This window comes from Gossypium hirsutum, chromosome A09, assembly GCF_007990345.1.
Source record: "Gossypium hirsutum isolate 1008001.06 chromosome A09, Gossypium_hirsutum_v2.1, whole genome shotgun sequence".
Taxonomy (NCBI): domain Eukaryota; kingdom Viridiplantae; phylum Streptophyta; class Magnoliopsida; order Malvales; family Malvaceae; genus Gossypium; species Gossypium hirsutum.
This window is the reverse complement of record NC_053432.1, coordinates 75,616,024-75,634,973: the sequence shown is the minus strand read 5'-3', so window position 1 is coordinate 75,634,973 and position 18,950 is coordinate 75,616,024. Positions and strand designations below refer to the sequence as shown.

Here is an 18,950-nt window from a genome sequence, read left to right as displayed (position 1 = left end):
ATATTAATAAATTCTTAAATAAAACATATTTGTAAGTTGAAGCTGATAGTACAAGTGCCAGGCAAAATGGGCCCCGACTTTAAGCTACTATTTGGTTTTGAAAGCCATATCTAATTGGTCTGCTTAAAGGTTTAAATAAATTTAAAAAAGATTTAATCATAACAATGTTACCTAAAAAATATTGAATTAAGAAACCCAAAGTGAAGTCTGCCTTAAAATTAAAGAAGAAAGTGTAGGAACGGCCCAAAGTGGCCTAAAATCTGATCCAAAAGAGGGAAGAGAACAAAATCCCCTCTATTTGGGACCCAAAAAAAGGAAAGTGAGGGTCTTATCTTGCAAAAGGCAAAACGAAAAAAGGCAGTTCCAACAACTACACTTAAACGTAAATTTGGGCGATTTGGGTTTGGTCAGAGATTTCGAAATCATCGGATGCATGGCTTGCCGTATTAATTTTAATCTCCGGTGTCCTTCCTCCCATACGCCGCGTTTCGTGCCCCTCAAAAACCCTACGCTCCTTATTCCTCCTTTTAAACCCCACTCCCACACCCACCCCAGCCATCCCTTTAAGGTGAAACTTCAATCCCCACCCATATTTTATTTTTTTCTTATTCTCCAACTTTAGCGCCATTTCATTCACCAAAATCTCCACTAATCTTCTCTTTTTCTTCTTTACAAGCTTTCTATATCGACTTCTCGGTGGCTGCGGAGGCGACACATGGGCTTTGTGACGGTCAATTCTCATATGGCCACCGAGGAAAAGCCTATTTCCGATGATAGAATGCTGGTCGGTTTTCTTCTTTACCTTTGGTTTCTGTTTTCCTGGATACGACGTAGTTTCTTGTTTTTGAGTTTGGATTTTTTTTTTAAATAATGTTTCTTTAAGGTGTTTGTGCCTCCACATCCGTTAATTAAGCACTGGATTTCGGTTTTGAGAAATGAGCAAACTCCTTGCCCCATTTTCAGTGAGTTCTCTTGGAATTTAGATTATAATAAGCTTATCTTGGATAGGATAAGATCTCAATATCAATTTTTGTTCTTCCTTTTTATCAGAAAATGCCATGGCTGAGTTGGGGAGGCTACTTATGTATGAAGCTTCAAGGGATTGGCTGGTAAGTTATTATGTTGTGAATGCCTTTCCTTTTTATGCTTTGGGAAAAATCATCTATGTTCATTCTAAATTTTAGTGGCATTTCTTGGAACTTATATGTATCTTTGGGTTTACTGCTGCCAGCCTACTGTAACAGGAGAGATTCAATCGCCAATGGCTATTGCTTCAGTTGAATTTGTCGACCCAAGGGAACCTTTGGCGGTTAGTTTTTGCTCCAGCTTTTTTATTCCTGATGTCTCTCTGAGTTGGTTGAGCAGAAAATTTTATGTTAAGTCAGTATCTAATACCTTTTTGTTTTAGTTTCTCAGATTATTCCAATCCTAAGAGCTGGTCTTGCTTTGGCTGAACACGCATCATCCATTTTGCCAGCTACAAAAACATACCATTTAGGTAAGCTTGGTGTAAAAGCTACCAAGTTCTCCCCGTCCACCTCCCAGCCCAGCTTTTGATTCCTACTTGTTAGTTAAGACTGTAGCTTTTATCCCCTCACCTTCTTTATGATTGATTACTTGTGGGTTCATGTATGAAGGGTTAAGCAGAGATGAAGAGACACTCTTGCCAAGTGTTTATCTTAATAAGTAAGAATTCACTTCACTTTTCTTGGTATTGTAATCAATTGGAACTTCACCTTCTAGTTGAAGTATACTGTAGCATTTTAGTTTGATCAGAACTTGATTTCATCCTTTTGCTTTGCTTCAGTACCGACTTAATTTCTTGTTAAGTCTCATTAGTGGCTGTTTACTGTTACTATGTTATAGTGTGTGTAATTTATTAATTTCCTCTGTAGGTTGCCTGACAAATTTCCTGAAGGATCTCGAATATTTGTGGTAGATCCTATGCTAGCAACAGGTTCTAATCTTCATCCAACATATTGATATCTTATATTATATCCATCCTGTATAACTATTAAGCTTTCTGGCATTTTCCCTCAATGTCAATATAATATACCTATTTTCCTTGTACCTGTGTATCTCAAATTATTACAGATGTGTGCTTTGTGTTTTAATTGTTCTACTTTAGCTAATTTTTGTGTTAAAAATTTTAGGTGGCACAATTGTGGCTGCACTCAACCTCATAAAGGAACGTGGAGTTGACAACAAGCAAATTAAAGTGGTAAATAATTTGGAAGAATCCTTTTTAGTTTCAGTTGTATTTACATTTTGGAAGTTCTTAGGTATACATGTTCGTTGTTAAATATTTCAGTTAATCGCTAATGCATTTAGTTTATGATATCAAATTCTCATTGCCTCGGGCTAAAATGCGTATAAATAGTATCTTATATTGCTCGCTTGTTCATCTAATACATAGTTCTATTAGAAGACCATGACCTCTTTTAGAAGTTTCTAGACAAAACTCTTAGGTTGAGCCCCTATTAGCAGTCAAGCTTCAGCCATTAAATCTCCCACATACCAAGTATATGTAGACTACGAAAACACTTTACTAATGAAGTGTGTTGCTCTATAACAGATATCTGCTCTGGCAGCTCCTCCAGCCCTTCAAAAGCTGAGCGAGAAATTCCCTGGGTAATTAAATTCCAAATGTAGTTTCCATGAAGAGAAAACTTGGACAGTTTTATAGCATTTCGATTTTTTCTTTCTACTGGTTTTCTGATTTTCAGGCTTCATGTATATACTGGAATTATTGATCCTACTGTTAATGAGAAAGGGTAAGGTTGCTCTTTCCACCGGACTTGCCTTATGGTTGTGAGAAGATTTTATATTTGACAACTGTGGTTTCGTTGGTGTCAGGTTTATAATTCCTGGACTTGGAGATGCAGGAGACCGGAGCTACGGTACATGAGTGAAAAGCAAAGTCAAGGAAAAAATTATCTATATGCAATTTTGATTTTTTTAGCCTATCACCAAGTTGAAAGGGGTTGCTGAGCGTTATTTTAGCTTAGTTTATTAGTGAATATGCTTTGCAGATTTGTTTACATTATGGTCAATGACTTGAGATTGTCTATTCTTAATTTTGTGTTAAATAAACTGTGTTCCACCGGTAAACAAGAACCAGCATTGGCATAGACATTATATAAGCTTAAGCCTTGAAGTCGGAATTTTGTTTATTTGGTGATATCTACTCCTATTAAGTGGATTCAAGCAGTTGGAAATTTATTCTGCATAGAAACATATGGATGTATATAATGAAGATATATAGTTGCATTTGTATTCGTATATGACTTGTATGATTGATAAGTTGAAAATGGATTATAAAGATAATATGTAAATATGTAAAGCACAATTAACTTTAAAATGGATTATGTATTTAATGTTTGAAAAAATAATGATCATCATGTTGGGCATGTCAATTGGGCAAGTTGGATTGTTTGTGCGACTTATGCACTTGGATTGGGTTAATTCGGATTTTGGATTATTCTATATATTTTTGGGTGTGGGTTTTTAGTTTTGGACTGTCTAAATGGGTTAGTTTTGGTTTTGGTTAATTCGAGATTGGTTTTGGTTTTGGTTTTGGTTAATTCGAGTTGGGTTTGGAATAATTTTGTGATAGATTTAAACTATTAATCTGCTCGAACTGGAACTTAAGAGTTTAGGCCAAGTTTTCTACTTGGACATATCTTAATAAAATTCCAGTAAACGACTTCAGATAGTTAAGTTGAAGGAAAAAAAAACGGCATTAGTTAATGTTATGGATCATCCTGCCATGACAGGCCATCACCACACTAACCTTTGAGCTATTATTAGCTTTTTTTCTCATCTGATTGCTAAGCATCCAACATACAGCTACCCCAAAACCCAGGCTGAAACCCCATCAGCATTTTTGTGAAGAAACATACAACTTGTTTTAACAGTTGAAATAAAAAAGGAATTTAACAGCTTAGCAAAGCGAACAAAAGAAATAAAATTCTAAAGTAGAAGACAGTTCTGTACAAAAAATTCATGACAGTACAAAAGAGGAAACCGTAAATTCTAAGCAAACTATATAACATGCCATTAAAAAAATCACCCAAAATCAAGTCATGTTCTATGCCTAAACTAATGAAGGTATAAATAGAGAGGGAAAAAAAAAACAGAAAAGGAAAATCAAACACCAGTATATCCGCCGTCACAAGAGCAGCTGGCGTTGGTGCTGTTAGCGTCACCGTGTTGGGTTGGGTGTGTGCTGAGGCAACAGCAAACGAGGCCTACCAATAACATGAAAGCCCAAGCGGATGCAAAAGCTTGAACCCAATTTAGGTAATGCTCCATACGTCTTGTTTCTTCTGCTGCTGCTGCTGCTGCTCATGATCTCACAACTTGAGGGTGCCAAGTTTTATGTCTCATTTAGGATTAGTTGGCTGTTTTTGTGTTCAAACTTGAAAATAAAGGATCTGTTGGGTGCTTAGACAGGTAAGAGTGAATCACATGGGTTAAGAATTAAAAGAAGGGCAATATAACATGGGGCCAGCCTGTGATTTAACCCCCAACTCTTCTTTCTTTTTAAACCCACACGCAGGTTGATGGTTTTATTGGTTGTCAATTTGGAAACGCCATTTGCATACTGCATTCCATATATAAATGCGATCCTAATTCGACAATTAAAGATGTCTTTCTTTTTTATACTAAAGAAAATGTCTTTTTTTTTAAAATGATTGATTTAAGCATTAGATTCCACTTTAGTTGCTGTATTTGATCATTCTCTCCAAAGGAGAATATATAGTTTATTATAATGGGTAAAAGAATCAGTCATGTCATACTGATTAATTGACAGTATCATCATGGTTATAAGCGAAGGGCAAAAGAAAGAATAAAACAAATCTGCATTAGTTTAATTGGTTGCCTCAGGGGAACTCATTGTTGACAGATGGCAAAACAGGATGATGAGTAGCACAAATTACAAAATCATTAGGCAAAGCTTCCAGGCAATGAATTAAAGCAAGTGGTGTATTCCATCCTCACCATCACATTTTTATAGATTGATATTGTTTTTTTTAGCTGAGAATATGAGATAATTAATAGTATAAATACCAATGTTGACAAAAAAAAAATTTAAAAACCAATAGGCATTTAATAAAACCAATAAATAAATAAATTATAAAAAATATCACTCAACGTTTGTATTTTTGTTTTAGTCATCCAACTTTAAAAATTTTCAATTTAAGTACTAAAGTTTGTATCATTCCTATTTTGATTACACGCTGTTAAATTGATAATGAAAAGTCTTTTTTTAATTGGTATAATAATACATTTAGTCCTTAACACTTACATATTCTATCAATTTTATCTTCATTTTAAACAATTTAATAAATTTAACCCTTTATATTTAAAAATTTTATCAATTTAATCCTCTAACTTCTTAACTAAAACTTTCAGCTTTTAAAACATAAACATTCCACTTCTATAAATTTGTGAGACTAAAAAAAAAATAACCTCCAATTGGCTAATCCATCGCTCTTTGTTTCTTGAATCAAAAGCATGTCACATCTATAAAATAATTGTTTCTGACTAGCTTTTTGAGCATCGCAGACATTCCAAGAAATAACCTTGCTCCCAATTTTCTTTAAACCCCAGACTTCATTACTCAAATTGTAGCACCACAACTTTTCATAATTTTCGACACAATCAACAATGTAGAATTCATGAAAGTTCAAGGTAGCACCATCTCCAACCCCCCATAGCTCTGATATCTGCTTCTTAAGTGTTGTTGTAATTCCACACATGCAAAGGAAATCCATACATTTCCACCCAAGTTGCTTTGTATTTCGACGAGAGTGATAGAGTACAATCTTCAATTTCCAGGAACCACTCCTTCACCCATAGCTACATTAACTTTTTGCTACATTTTGAGACTATAAATTTTACCACCATTGCCATTCTTTATTTATATTACAAGTATGTTGTACTTGCACAATTAGAAGATTTTTTTTTTTTGAGTTTTACAAATTTATAAATGTGAAATGTCTCTGTTTTAAAAGTTAAAAGTTTTAATTAGGAATTTTGAGGATCAAATTAATAAAAATTATAAATGTGAAGAGTTAAATTTATTAAATTATTTAAAATTAGGATGAAATTGATAGAATATATAAGTATTAAAAACTAAATGTGTTAGTGTACTAATTAAAAAAAATTCCATTATCAATTTAAATAGGATCAAAGCAGGAACAAATTCAAAATTTAATAACTAAACTGAAATATTTTTAATTTAGATAACTAAAACAATAACATGAATATAATTGAATTAAGTGATGATTTATATAGTTTACTAAAAAAACGGTGTTTGTCTGTCTATCTGTAACTTTTAGCTGTACAATAAAAAATGACTAAAAGTACAGACACGTGGCAAATATGCCCATAAGGAAGTCAAAGAGACGGGTTCCAAACAGGTGGTCTTAAAAGCCTCAGAATTGATGGCAATTTTGGCCTTTTTTTAAAGAAGTTTTGGGATATCCAGAGACTTCTTACCACAGAAGTTACATTAGGCTTATTGAATTCAGGTCATCTCTCATAAGAAGTGAAAAATACAATTATCGCCCTTATTTCTAAGAGATATTTTCCGACTAAAGTTTCTAATTTTCGTTCGATTAGTCTTTTCAATGTTACATATAAAATCATCTCAAAAGTACTTATCAGTCAGTAAAAAGAGATCATGAACAAAATCTTCTAAAACGCTTTCATTCAATGAAGGTTTATTTCATTCAATCAAGGGTCTTTGCATGGTTATTTTTCATTCAAGTAAGTACGGAGAATATTAACAAATACAGACTCTGAACCGACAAAATTGTCGAAAACGAAATATTGTAAACACATTGATTTTCATTCAATTGTAAAGAAACCATATTAATCGTGGCTATGAAAATGAATTCCTATTGGCCAAGATGTCTGCAACTAGAGAGAATATTTAGATTTGGTGAGGCCGGAATTGTTACCTTGTCAACCTTTAATGCACTGTGAAATCCAATCAAATTCCTGATGAAATTTGATGGTAGGTCTTGGAATGATATGCTTATATGAGAATCTCTGAGAGAACTCAGTTGGCATGCTCATTTTCTTCCTTCAGTAAGGATGATAAAGTGGTGCGGAAATTTGTCTATTATGGGGAGTTCTCAATCAAATCAGCTTACAACCCTCTATGGAGCCAAAGATTCAACAAGAGTGATTGGTTAAATATTGGGGACAAGAAACCAAAAAACCTTTGAAGCCTGAAATTGCCTCTCAAACTTGTCATATTCTTATGGAAAACTTAGAGAAAATGGTAGCCTGTGAGAGAGAACTCGGGAGGAGGTCCATTAATGTGGAGACGCTTTGTCCCTTATTACAAGGAGAGACTCTGAACACCTGTTTGTGCAATGCGACTTTCCTAACTCAGACGACCTAATCAGATTTTTCGATAACTACAACTCAGATGACCTGAAGAATATAAAGTCATAGCACTTCACCTCTATTTTATGAGGCATCTGAAAAGCTCATAATAAAGTGATTTTTAATAAAAGCATCCCCGACCCTCTCTCCACTCTTCACCGGATCAGGCAATTATGGTTCTAAATATTCCACACCCTTGGATCAGATGACCCCTCCCTCGTTAAGAGAACACACTTTTTGTGCTACGAAGATCCCCAAAGAAGAAGATGCAATTGATAGGTGGAATCTGGTACTTAAAATGGTGAATGAAAGGGAGAATGGCTACTTTAGAGCCGAAATCGATTTCAACAACAATACCATTTTGGTTTGTAGAAACAATGGAGAAACGTTATAGAAAGTAGATCAAAAGTCAATTCGAAACTCTACCCAGCATTCACTGACATCCAAAGTCTTTACAGAGAATGGATTTAGTAATATCGGCCCAATATATGAGTGATATACAAAAGGAAGCCAGGATTGAGCTTCAAAAGCGTCTACGGTTGATCTATCGTTTAGCTGCCCGTGATATATATTGATTGCATCTTTGTACCCGAAAGAAAAAAAAAGGTTAATGTTGCAAAGCAAAATCTCCCTCACTCTAACCAAGAAACTACTTCAATTAGCTGGAAATTAACAAGCATGTTTAACATCATTCACAACAAACATTCTTTCTGAAGGCACGATGTTTAAGACACTACCTTACCTTTGAAATCACACTATCAAGTACAGCTAAAAGAAACACTAACAGCCAGCTTTATCCCACGAACCATGAGAACGTATTTGACCTAACTCATTGTATAAATTCTAGACTTCTTTTTTTTTTTTGGGGGGGGGGGGGCTTTTCCTTCCTTATGAGAAGGTGTCCATAAAGATGTCCTCCATCGTCTCCAATATGGACTAAAAACAGAAATGATCTACTTTAGAGAAACAAAGAGGTTCTGAGAGTTTAGACCTTGTCCGTTACTGGTAAAGATTAGCAGCCTTCACTTCAATGCAGCCCCTCAGATTATTTTGTAGAAACATCAACTGATCAACAGCAACTAGATGCAACCTTACAGTAATAGGGTGTAAGAGTTTCAGATCATCAGAACCATCCCTGCCTGAAATCAATGACAGCAGTAACAATCAGAAGAGCAAAAATGGAACACCATGTACTCTTCCCTATGTTTAAGCCACACAACCCATTGCAAGAAGCAGACTACAAATCAAATGTTAGAAGGATTTATTTATACAATGAAGATAAAGGATTTATTTACTACATCAATATTTCAAGGAGAGTTGCTCTTTGACCCCTTTACATCAAAACTCAAGTATTTTGACAAGAGCCGGCACAAACTAGAGCAATAAATTAAAATCTAATCTATAAGAAATTTTTTTACCACATCCAAAGCCACTGTAGTGATTTTAGACAATTAAACCCTTTCTGGTTGTATAACACATACAGTAAATTTCCTTTTGACCACTATGCTAAGTATCATCATGTAGAACCCCAATGGCAGTGACCCAAAGCATCTACTGACAGCTAAAGAGGACTCAGTTGCAGATCTCTACTCAATTTATTGCTGTTAAGCCTTTTAGCTAATAGCAATGAGATTTTTCAAGAGAATTTCTCTCCAAGGAAGTGACTCAAAGCCTTCAGCAACAGCTAAAGGGAACTAGTTTGAATCTCCCTATATTATTCCATTTGACAGCAGAAGAAATTGTTTTAACAAACTAGTCTTTAACTCTAGAGTAAAAAAGCATCATTTCAATTGCAAAATTGCCCTACTTGGATAGAATTAAAGCACTATAAGATACTTATAGTTATAGACACTTAGCAACCAGTAACCTAAAAAGAGAAGGTTTCATAACATCATGGACAAGTTAAACAGATGTAAGAATTTAGAATAGAGACCAATGCACTACTGTGCATATCATGATTGTAACTAAAAGGTCTACAATCTTGGAATATATAAGAGTAACGTGAACATATAAAATATTTGATAATCAAATAAATTAAGAAGGTGAACTTAATCAGCAGACTAACAGCCGAAAACTAGAGAAGTAAAACAAGAACAATGGTACTAAACTTTTAATCAAGTAAAAAACACTAATAGAAATAGGATAAAGAAACCGAAATCCAAAATAACATTTGATGTAGATATACTCACACACTATAGACTATGCAAGCTACAGCTCACTGTAATTACGCCAAACAGCACGAAATTCCTCTCGGAAAGTGTTAAGACGAGCCTTCAGGTTAGGTGTTCTAAAACTTGCATGGAGGACAGTAGCTGTGAAAGAGAGTGTGTTATATAAATAGGATAACATGCTTCAAGGAAGAGAGGATGAGAAAAAAGACAAAAGGAGGCAACTTACCAAGAAGTGCAATAGCCAGTGCCCATAATACAGTCAAGAGACCACATGATACATACCAAAGGATGAAGCTCACTGTAAATAGATGTGTAAAATTAGTTTCTCAAAATGGAAAATGGATCGGTTCTGCTTTACATAGAAAGAAAACATTTCTGAAGCAAATTCATACCAGAAGAAAATATGAAGACAAACACCCAACGAGGTCGACCACATATGTAAATCGCTCTTTTTGCTGAAGGACGCCCACGAATAACAGGTCTGGCAGTAAAGAAATATTTAATAACCAAATCAAGAACATACATTCTATAGACACAAATACATATAAACTTACGTAAAGGGAGGCCTCATCTTAGCTGCTAAATGTGGAGAGAACTGCCTCACAGTTCTTGTCACCTTCTCACTAAAAGAACTAGCAAAGCTGCACTAAAAAAAACAATTGTTAGCAACCACGGATGAGAAAACTAAATCTAACCATACAGCAACAACATTCAATACTAGGGTTCATCCTTCCATTTCAAAGATAACACTCAAACAACAACCTCAGGGACTTAACATCAGAACACTAGCAAAGAGGAGGTAACACAGCCTACCTATCATTCAGAAAAGCAATGCTAAGAGCCGTCAAAATAGCAGCTAAAATAGCAAGCGGTCTCCTCAAGAATCCCAAACCTACAAAATCACAATTTTTTTTAAAAATATAGTGCAAATAAAATTGAGCTCACTGCTGGTTTCTTCTACTTACCGAGAATGACAACAATCAGAATGAAATAATTAGTGCGATAGCTGCCAGGGGAAAAAAGCATAAAATTCAAGTGAGAAACTAAAAGAAATACTACAATTTGCAAAAAGCACATGCACGGCCAATATTCAAGATTTCCCTCCATTTCGAACATTTTCCTTTCGTTTCTTTTTCTTTTTCTCGGAAACCAAACAGTACCAATCAAGATTCAAACTAATCCGAAGAAGAAAAATTAGATAATTTACTAGTAGAGATTGCATTTAATGCGGCTGTTCCATTTGACGAATGACCGAGGGATGGTGAAGCGGGAGAAGAATTCGGAGAGAGGTCGCGGCGGTGATGACCAGTCAACTTCACGAAGCGCGTCGATCAGATCCTCGGCGGTAACGTTTCCCCAATCCATTACTCAACGTAACCCTAGAAATTAAAAATATTAGAGGTGAAAAAAAGAGAGGAAATTCTTAAGAGAAAGTGAAGCTGAGGGAAACAAAATCGAGAAATGAGTGAAGGGGGGAAGAGGAGGGCCGTGGCTGAAGCGTGCTTTGTTTGACAAGAGTGTTTTGAAGACACCTGGGAAAAAATTTAAAAAAGGTTCAGCGTCAAAGAATTAAGTCATGTTTGAATGAAATAAAAAAATTGTCTGAGCCCGGGTTCGAACTGCGGATCTCTAGAGTGTGAGACTAGCGTGATAACCAACTGCACCACCGTTCAGTGATCCAATTAAAACTATTATTAAAATTATACATATAGCTCTCAGAGAACCAAGTACCAATTCGCACCCCCTCTCATTGTTGGAAAAGCTTTATATTTCCAAGCGTGAGAGGTTTCATGTTAATGTAATCATCATAGATGAGTAGTTGAGTCTTTATTTCACTCATAAATTTCCTGGTATTTAAAACCGGTAGGAAGGTTGGCTCTTATAACCTCAGATTATTCGAGCAAAAGATCTAATCTATATCTTTAATATCAAGTCTCAATGATTGATTATTGCGCCTCAAAGCTTCCATTTCCTCTTGCCATGCCTGATGTTGCTGGTGATGAACTTGTCTCGGTTTATATTTCAAGCGTGGATTTCGCCCTCAAACTTGGGCATGTAGGGAAGAAGAAGCTTCATCTTATTGGCTTTAAAATTGAGGTGGGGGACATCGGCTTGTTATTAGTTGTGACACATTATGCTCGACCCAATTGTTGGATTTGAATATTAAATAATATATTCCGTTGCCAAAGTAACTTATTTTCTCTATATTATTTTTTCTTTTGAAAAGGGAACGTAGTAGTAAAATTATTTTATAAAATTTTCGATAACATTTCTGTCTATTTTACGTAAAATTCCTCTATAAAAATTTAGATTTCACAATATATTCGTATTCAAATTATCTCACAAGTCAATTCTCAACACTTCGATTTCTCAAAACATACCAATAAACTAGATTTTTATGCTTTACTATTTCATCAAAATATTAGTTATAAAGTACTAGTAAAGAAAACATAACGAAAATATTTAATTCAGTTTATGACTCATTATTATATATATACAAGCCTAGATACATGACATTTATATAAACTATAACGTAAACTTTTCACCAACATTGTTTGAGCTGATCTTCGGTTCTTCGGATGCTACTAGAACGACCTACCGAACCTAATCACCTGTGCACGGAAAAAAAGACAAACTGCATGTTGAGAAATTTTTATGATCAGTAGTTCTAATATCATATAAATAATTACATAAGTATTGGACATAAATTAATTGATAGAAAAAAATTAAAACATGATTATAAATATCATTAATAATATCACAATAAAAGAAAATTCTAATACTAATAAACTTTAATATTACGATATTGACAAACCGAGTAAAAAAAAAGTTTTTTTAATCAAATTCAAAATCATGTTATTAATTTAATTTGCACAATATGAAAATTCAAATAAATTCAACTCTTTTTTTTTTTGCTTTTCTTTTAATTTAGCCTCGTACTAAAGTTTAGACTCATAACCAGATACACGAATCCGTCACCTAGAGTTGTTCGGCAATGATGGCTATCAGGGTAGCCCATGACCCTTTGAGAATTGGGACTGCCAACGGCCCTTCGAGATTTGGAGCAAACAATAATAAAAATTGACCAATTTGATCTTTCCTCCCTCGACCCTCTGGAAATTGGGGAGATCTAAATACTCTTATATAAAAGCTATGTGGCATGCCAACTATATCTGATTGAGTCTAACTTAATATAGTGGAATAAACCCAAGTTTCATGATCTGTTTCAGTTCAATTCTATTTTCATATTATTCTCATTTCAGTTTCATTTCATTTTCAAATCATATATCGCCCAATGTAAAATTAGGCTTCCAATACAAAATATACTACACATTTGCTTGTCCAACCATTTTAAATCTTAATATTCAAATTCAACTCAAAATCATGAATTTACTAATTTTATCATTGAAATCATAGTTTTCAATTCAAAACATAATTTTTTAAATACTAATCAAATTATTCAGAATTTATGAAAATAAAATTTATATAGCTAATCATAGTAAAATAAATATTAAAAAAAATATTATATAATGAAAATAAGATATTAGCACAAACCGAAGTTTCAATCGCTTTACTCCTTCTCTTCGCCTTTCTCCTTAAAAATGCTCGCTTCGTTTTTAGCTACAATAGGAGCAACTGAATACAAAATAATGTCATATCGATTCTAATACTAAAATTAATTAAAACAAACTTAAATATGCATGGTTAATTAAGTTGACAAGTTTTTTATTCCGAAATTTGCATTCCTTTCGACTCGATTATCTGCTTTACAGGCTATCATTTAGCACCAATAGTACACAACGTGGCTAAGGTTCTCTACTTTTCCTTTACTTTCCATCCATTTTTATTTCTTCTTCACACTTCTAACAAACTAGAATTCATCTTCTAATCATTTCCGATCCAAAAATGTATATATTTCACTTAAGTTTTCTAAGTTTTCATCCATATCATTTAATGGCAATTTTCAATATACTTAATAAAATAAAAAAACTATTGGTATATATATATATAAAATATGATTCAAAGATTCAAACTATGTGAAAATTTTGAAGAAAAACCATATCTTATACTTGAACTTGTAGGAAAATTATGAAAGAAATATTTTTTTCTTCCCCACTTAGTTTTTGTAAAAAGAAAAAAGGATGAGAAGGATTAACATCTTTCACTCTTGTTATGTATTATAATATTAATTAATAAAATATTATTTAAAAGTCATCATGAAACAATTGATTTTTTTTAGTAATGGTAAAATTGTCATTAAGTCTTTTCCATCGAAATAAAAATAGGATAATTGCACTTTAATCTCTATATTTTCTCAACTTATTCAATTTAGTCCCTAAATTTGATATTGAATTTTTAACTTAACCACATGCTGCTACATATAATTTTCTATGTTTTCATATGTGACAGTTTCTTTTAAAAGTAATCATAATTTCTTATACTATTATTTATTTATAGATAACTTATGAACTTCTATCATAAATATATATTTTTTTAAGTGGGATGTACATTAATTATTTTATTGTATCATTATTTTGATGAAGTATTTGATCTTTCATATCTCTTATTTATTAATATAGGGAAGAAGAAGCTTCATATTATTAGTTTTAAAATTGAGGTGTGGGACATTAACTTGATGAAGTTGGTCATGATAAAATCAATATTGGTATTCATGTCTTAGATTTTGCAAGAGAATTTGATCTTTCATATCCCTTATTTATTAATGTAGGGAAGAAGAAGCTTCCATCTTATTGGTTTTAAAATTGAGGTGGGGGACATTGACTTGCCATTAGTTCTTTTATTGTACCATTATTTTGATGAAGATGGTCATGATAAAATCAGTATTGTTGTTCATGTCTTAGATTTTGCAAGAGAATTTCATCTTTCATATCTCTTATTTATAAATGTAATTTTAAAGTTACAAACAATAGAATTGTGTATTCGATTGGTTTGATTTTTTATACCAAAAATTGAATAAAACAAATTATTCATATAAATTGAATTGATTTAAGGAGTAAAGTCGAATAAATTGAACCAAATATTCTAATTGAGGTACTTATAATTTTATTTTTTAAATTTTTTTCACGTAATTATCTTTTTTCTTCAATTTAGTATATCATAATTGTAAGACCGAATTTGTGCTTGGGCCTACACCAAAACTAAAACCAAAAATAAAATAAAACAACAATAATAAACCAATGTCCATTTCTTACATAGCCCAGCAACCAAAATAAATGGGCTCAAATTATTAAACTTAACCCAAATAGCCTAAATAATCCAAAATACCCCAAGCCCAAAACACCTAGGGAATTTTCGGCAGAAACCTTAGAAGCTTCAGCCACCACAGCCTTTAGCCGGTTCTTCCACTCGTGCCATGCTCCGCAAATAACTCCTCCACGCCATGCACACCTGCAACAAACGAAAACCACAACATCAAATGACAGCAAACAATAACAGATTACAGTAAGGATTTTTTGTATTTTTATTTATTTTTATTTACTTATTTTTCGGCTATAAAACCGAATGTAAACGATGTAAATAGGATCCTTTTTCCCAGCAATACACATGCATATTGAAAAAGAAAGCAATCAAAAATTAAAAAGGTGATTTCCAATACGAGTTTCTCCATACCTTTTAATTTTCTAGCGATTCATTTCCTTCGGTCTTTCATCATTGATTTCAAAAATAAAAAAGGAGAGAGCGAAGTCTTACCTGGCAAATGCGTCATAGCTTTCTTTCTTGCTTTGTTTGAATCAAAGCCAAGAGAGGATTTCAAAGCTGAAAAATTATTCTCCAGGCTTGAATGTGTAGCTTGTGGTTTGGGGGGATGAGAATCGGTCAAGAGAGGAGAAAATTATGGGGAAATAAAAAGGGGCTAGGGTTATTTTAAAAGGGGCTGATTGTTTTCTTTGTTTTTTAAAGGAAATATTTGGTTTTATAAAAGGGAAGAAACAACACCGTTTCAATGGCGAAATGTTTGGTTTTTTGTTGTAGATGGTCAATTTCCTCGATTGGTCCCCTCCTTTCGCGTTAGCGCGCAATCAAGCTTACTTCAGATTTTTTTGTTTTTTAATTTTGCCCCAAGAATTTGTGCGCCAATTCAATTGGATCCGCGCTTAAGCATTGCATTTTGATATTCGGATTATTTACATTTTCAATCCTCGTACGTTCACACGCATTGCATTTTGACCTTTATTTTTGTGTTTTAATGATCTATTTTATTTATTAATTGCCCCCTTTCAATTTGATTTTATCTCAATTAAGTTTTATTTCAATTTGTATGTTTCATTACTATTTTTTAAAATTCACTTTAACATTCATCTTTTAATCTTGTTTTTTTTTATATGTACATTTTGAATTGTCTTGATAGTTTTTTTTTTCTTTTCAAAATTATTTTTTTAAAATTCCTTTTTATATTATATCATTTTAACATTTTGCATAATATTTTATACGTTATTATATATAATATATAATTTATGATGAAGTTGATTTTATTCTGTGTATATTATTAGTAGTATGTTATTTGATACGTATAATTTCTTTTAGATCTATTCATATATTTTATTATATATTTTTATTATTTAAAGGAAAAATCCCACATATTTTATGTATTATTTAAAATATGATTAAACATATATTTAGTACTTATATTTAATTTACATCCATTATTAAAGCTATGATATTCTTATACATATAGATTTTAATAAACTCATAATTAATTGTGTTTTTTAATTTATTACGTATATAATTTATGATAAAATTAAGTTAATCTTATAATTCATATTTTAATTAAACAATATTTTGACATACAATTATTTCTAACATTTCTTCACATGTATATAACCCATATTAAATTATTTTTACTATAGTACATGTTAATATTTTCGTATAACTCTATGAACATTTTTCTATGCATATATCCTATTTCAAAGTTCTTTATGTGTATAATATATTCCTTTTAAGAATCATATTTTAAATCATATTTATTGTATACACTCTCATATTTCATTATCCTTATACGTATTATTTATATGTTCTGTCACTCTAAATCAATTTGTTTCATGTAAAATTATATATTATTTGTTTCCAAATTCTCATTATAAACATAATTTTATAAATACATATCACTAAATTTATGTGAAAATATAGTTTTGCCTTTTGTATATGACCTTGTTTTTTTTGAAATTTTTATTACCTATATAACTTATATATTTACTTTGTATTATACCTAATTTTACTTGTATATACATGTTTCATAAATTTATTATGTATATTATTTTATATCATGTATTATCATTCCTTCATATTTAATACATTATTTAAGTTATCTTGTGGATTATCAATTTTTGAATGAATTTGTGTTTTAAATATTTCATATATAATTTGATTTGAACTTCGTATTTTATAATAACTATTTCAATAAACATGTATACCAAGTTTTTATGCAAATAAACGTGTTTTTGAGCAAATTTCTAATTTTTTGTTATTCAAAAATTTTGAAATAAGGCAATATCTAATATTTGGAGAATTCGAAAAATCGTGCTCAATCGTACTGGGTATGACTTTTCCGGTGAACCAAATATTTGGATAACCTTTTATAATTTTAATGTATGAGTTTTTCAAAAGTCGAAAATAGATCGCATCTTAAAGGTATAAGGGATCGTATCCAATCGTACTGGATATGAAACCGCATATCTTTGAAACGAAAGATTTTTGACCGCTAATTTTAGCTATTCAAACATTTTTTCATACTTCGGAAAATCTTTTCTTTTAAAACTTTTTATATAAGGACAGCATCAAATCAATTTGGTACCAGTTTTTGGGCGTAATGAGGGTGCTAACCTTTCCTCATGCGTAACCGACTCCCGAACCCGTTTTTCTTTATTTTACCTAAACCAAATTTATTTGTAATTGAATAAAGCGTTTAAATAGGTGGTCCAATCACACCTAAATCAAGAGATTGGTGGCGACTCCACATTTTTGTTTTCAAAAGTCGATCCCCATTGCTTTCAAAATAAAAAGGGTTTCGACAATAATACTCTTAATTTTATTTTTATTTCAAGTTCATTATAAATAAATATTAAAAATTTAAACCTAACAATTTGAATGAACTCAAAAACTATTTGTTTTCTTATATGTGAATATAAAATTTCCATGTCTTCTATTATTATTAATAAGTGTATATCAATTTGGGTCTTTTTTATATATTAAATAATAAAAATTAAAATGAATATCATAAAAAATTAAACTATCAATTTCGGTTTTAAATATTAATGGGTTTAGGCTTTTAAGAGTATTAAGTTCTATTAAGTATTTGGGTTTAAGGCTTAAATTTGGGTTTGGATATGTAAATGGGTTATGAGCTTTTGATTTTATAGGTTATGACTTATTCGACTTAAAATGTCAAAACCGAAAATCGACCAAATAAACTAATTAAATTGAACGTAAAAATCGATTAAACCGAAAAATCGAATAAATTCGATTTTTTCGAGATAGAATTTTTTTGCACACCCCTAGTAAAGAATAGTTGGGACTGGAGTGAAGATTTTGGGTTAACTTGTTCTTCTATTGTGGGTACCAACTAGACCGGAATCGACTCCGAACTTACATTGATTTTCCTAGAAACAGGCAAGGCTATTGAAGATCTGGGAGGATGGCTATTCTCAAGTGCAAGGGTCAGTCATAGAGTTCAACCATTTTCACTTTTTAACCCAATGTGTAAATGTATTTATTTGTAGAGTTATTGTGAGGGAATTGGGGTTTTAACATGGGTCAAGTGTACCCTGTCCGGAATGTTGTAATGTTCTCATTTCTGTCATTAAAGAATGAGAGATGGTTAGATGTGGCATGGTGTGAATTTTGTTATAGTTGTTTTTGGGTATATACCAGGAGCATTGACTATAAAATCAAATCGTTGTGCTCATGGGCTGGAACACAGATTAAGAAAATCAATGGGCTCGCTGGTATATACATACAATAACATCCTTTCAGCTCACGATGGAAACTGCATATAATATATTATTCAAGTTAAACTGATTCGGCCGCATGTTACATTTTCATTTTACTTAATGGTTAAAATATTTCAAGATCACTTCATTGTACTTTTTGCATATTTAAATTTAAATTTTTTTATTTTTCATTTTAAAATTTATTTTTTTCAAAATTTAAAATTAAGATTCAATGTTAAAATTACTAAAACTATTTTATTAGATTTAAATTCATTATGTCATTTTCTGTAACATGATTATCAATTAAATTTTTTTTTTCAAAAAATACACCAACAAATTTAATAAAATAATAAAATAAACTATGTTAACCATCAAATTTGAATTTAAAAATTTTAAAAAATAAATAAATTAAAATTTTAAAAATAAA

The 18,950-nt window shown here is 31.8% G+C and overlaps 2 protein-coding genes and 1 long non-coding RNA gene across 3 annotated transcripts; 1 reads left to right on the top strand and 2 right to left on the bottom strand.

The window, feature by feature from the left end:
* The first annotated feature begins 206 nt into the window (after window positions 1-206).
* LOC107889637 (uracil phosphoribosyltransferase) lies at window positions 207-3,173 on the top strand. The gene is made up of 12 exons (XM_016814137.2): window positions 207-568; window positions 677-784; window positions 884-962; window positions 1,051-1,109; window positions 1,232-1,309; window positions 1,417-1,498; window positions 1,638-1,686; window positions 1,896-1,957; window positions 2,154-2,221; window positions 2,576-2,631; window positions 2,727-2,774; window positions 2,857-3,173. Exons 1-12 carry the CDS (start codon window positions 434-436, stop codon window positions 2,906-2,908), a joined length of 876 nt encoding a protein of 291 aa, XP_016669626.1. The 5' UTR covers window positions 207-433; the 3' UTR covers window positions 2,909-3,173.
* A 4,869-nt stretch (window positions 3,174-8,042) lies between these two features.
* Window positions 8,043-11,353, bottom strand: LOC107889636 (PRA1 family protein A1). Its single transcript, XM_016814136.2, has 8 exons — window positions 10,783-11,353; window positions 10,541-10,581; window positions 10,389-10,467; window positions 10,130-10,216; window positions 9,968-10,056; window positions 9,802-9,873; window positions 9,594-9,716; window positions 8,043-8,543 (listed from the first exon to the last, which is right to left on the bottom strand). The coding sequence occupies exons 1-7, from the start codon at window positions 10,938-10,940 to the stop codon at window positions 9,613-9,615; spliced, it is 630 nt and encodes a 209-aa protein (XP_016669625.1). The 5' UTR covers window positions 10,941-11,353; the 3' UTR covers window positions 8,043-8,543; window positions 9,594-9,612.
* Window positions 11,354-14,735: 3,382 nt separating this feature from the next.
* Window positions 14,736-15,877, bottom strand: LOC107889635 (uncharacterized). Its single transcript, XR_001681799.2, has 2 exons — window positions 15,288-15,877; window positions 14,736-14,984 (listed from the first exon to the last, which is right to left on the bottom strand). It is a non-coding gene; the product is annotated as an uncharacterized lncRNA (long non-coding RNA).
* Window positions 15,878-18,950: the final 3,073 nt, after the last annotated feature.

Excerpts from the sequence above, each read along its gene's own strand:
- LOC107889637 (XM_016814137.2), top strand. The coding sequence starts at position 434 with ATGGCTTGCCGTATTAATTTTAATCTCCGGTGTCCTTCCTCCCATACG. Across the intron at positions 785-883 it reads TTTCCGATGATAGAATGCTG|GTGTTTGTGCCTCCACATCC; the intron begins GTCGGTTTTCTT and ends TGTTTCTTTAAG. Across the intron at positions 1,310-1,416 it reads ACCCAAGGGAACCTTTGGCG|ATTATTCCAATCCTAAGAGC; the intron begins GTTAGTTTTTGC and ends TTAGTTTCTCAG.
- LOC107889636 (XM_016814136.2), bottom strand. The coding sequence starts at position 10,940 with ATGGATTGGGGAAACGTTACCGCCGAGGATCTGATCGACGCGCTTCGT. Across the intron at positions 10,217-10,388 it reads ATTGCTTTTCTGAATGATAG|CTTTGCTAGTTCTTTTAGTG; the intron begins GTAGGCTGTGTT and ends TTTTTAGTGCAG. Across the intron at positions 9,717-9,801 it reads ACTGGCTATTGCACTTCTTG|CTACTGTCCTCCATGCAAGT; the intron begins GTAAGTTGCCTC and ends TCTCTTTCACAG.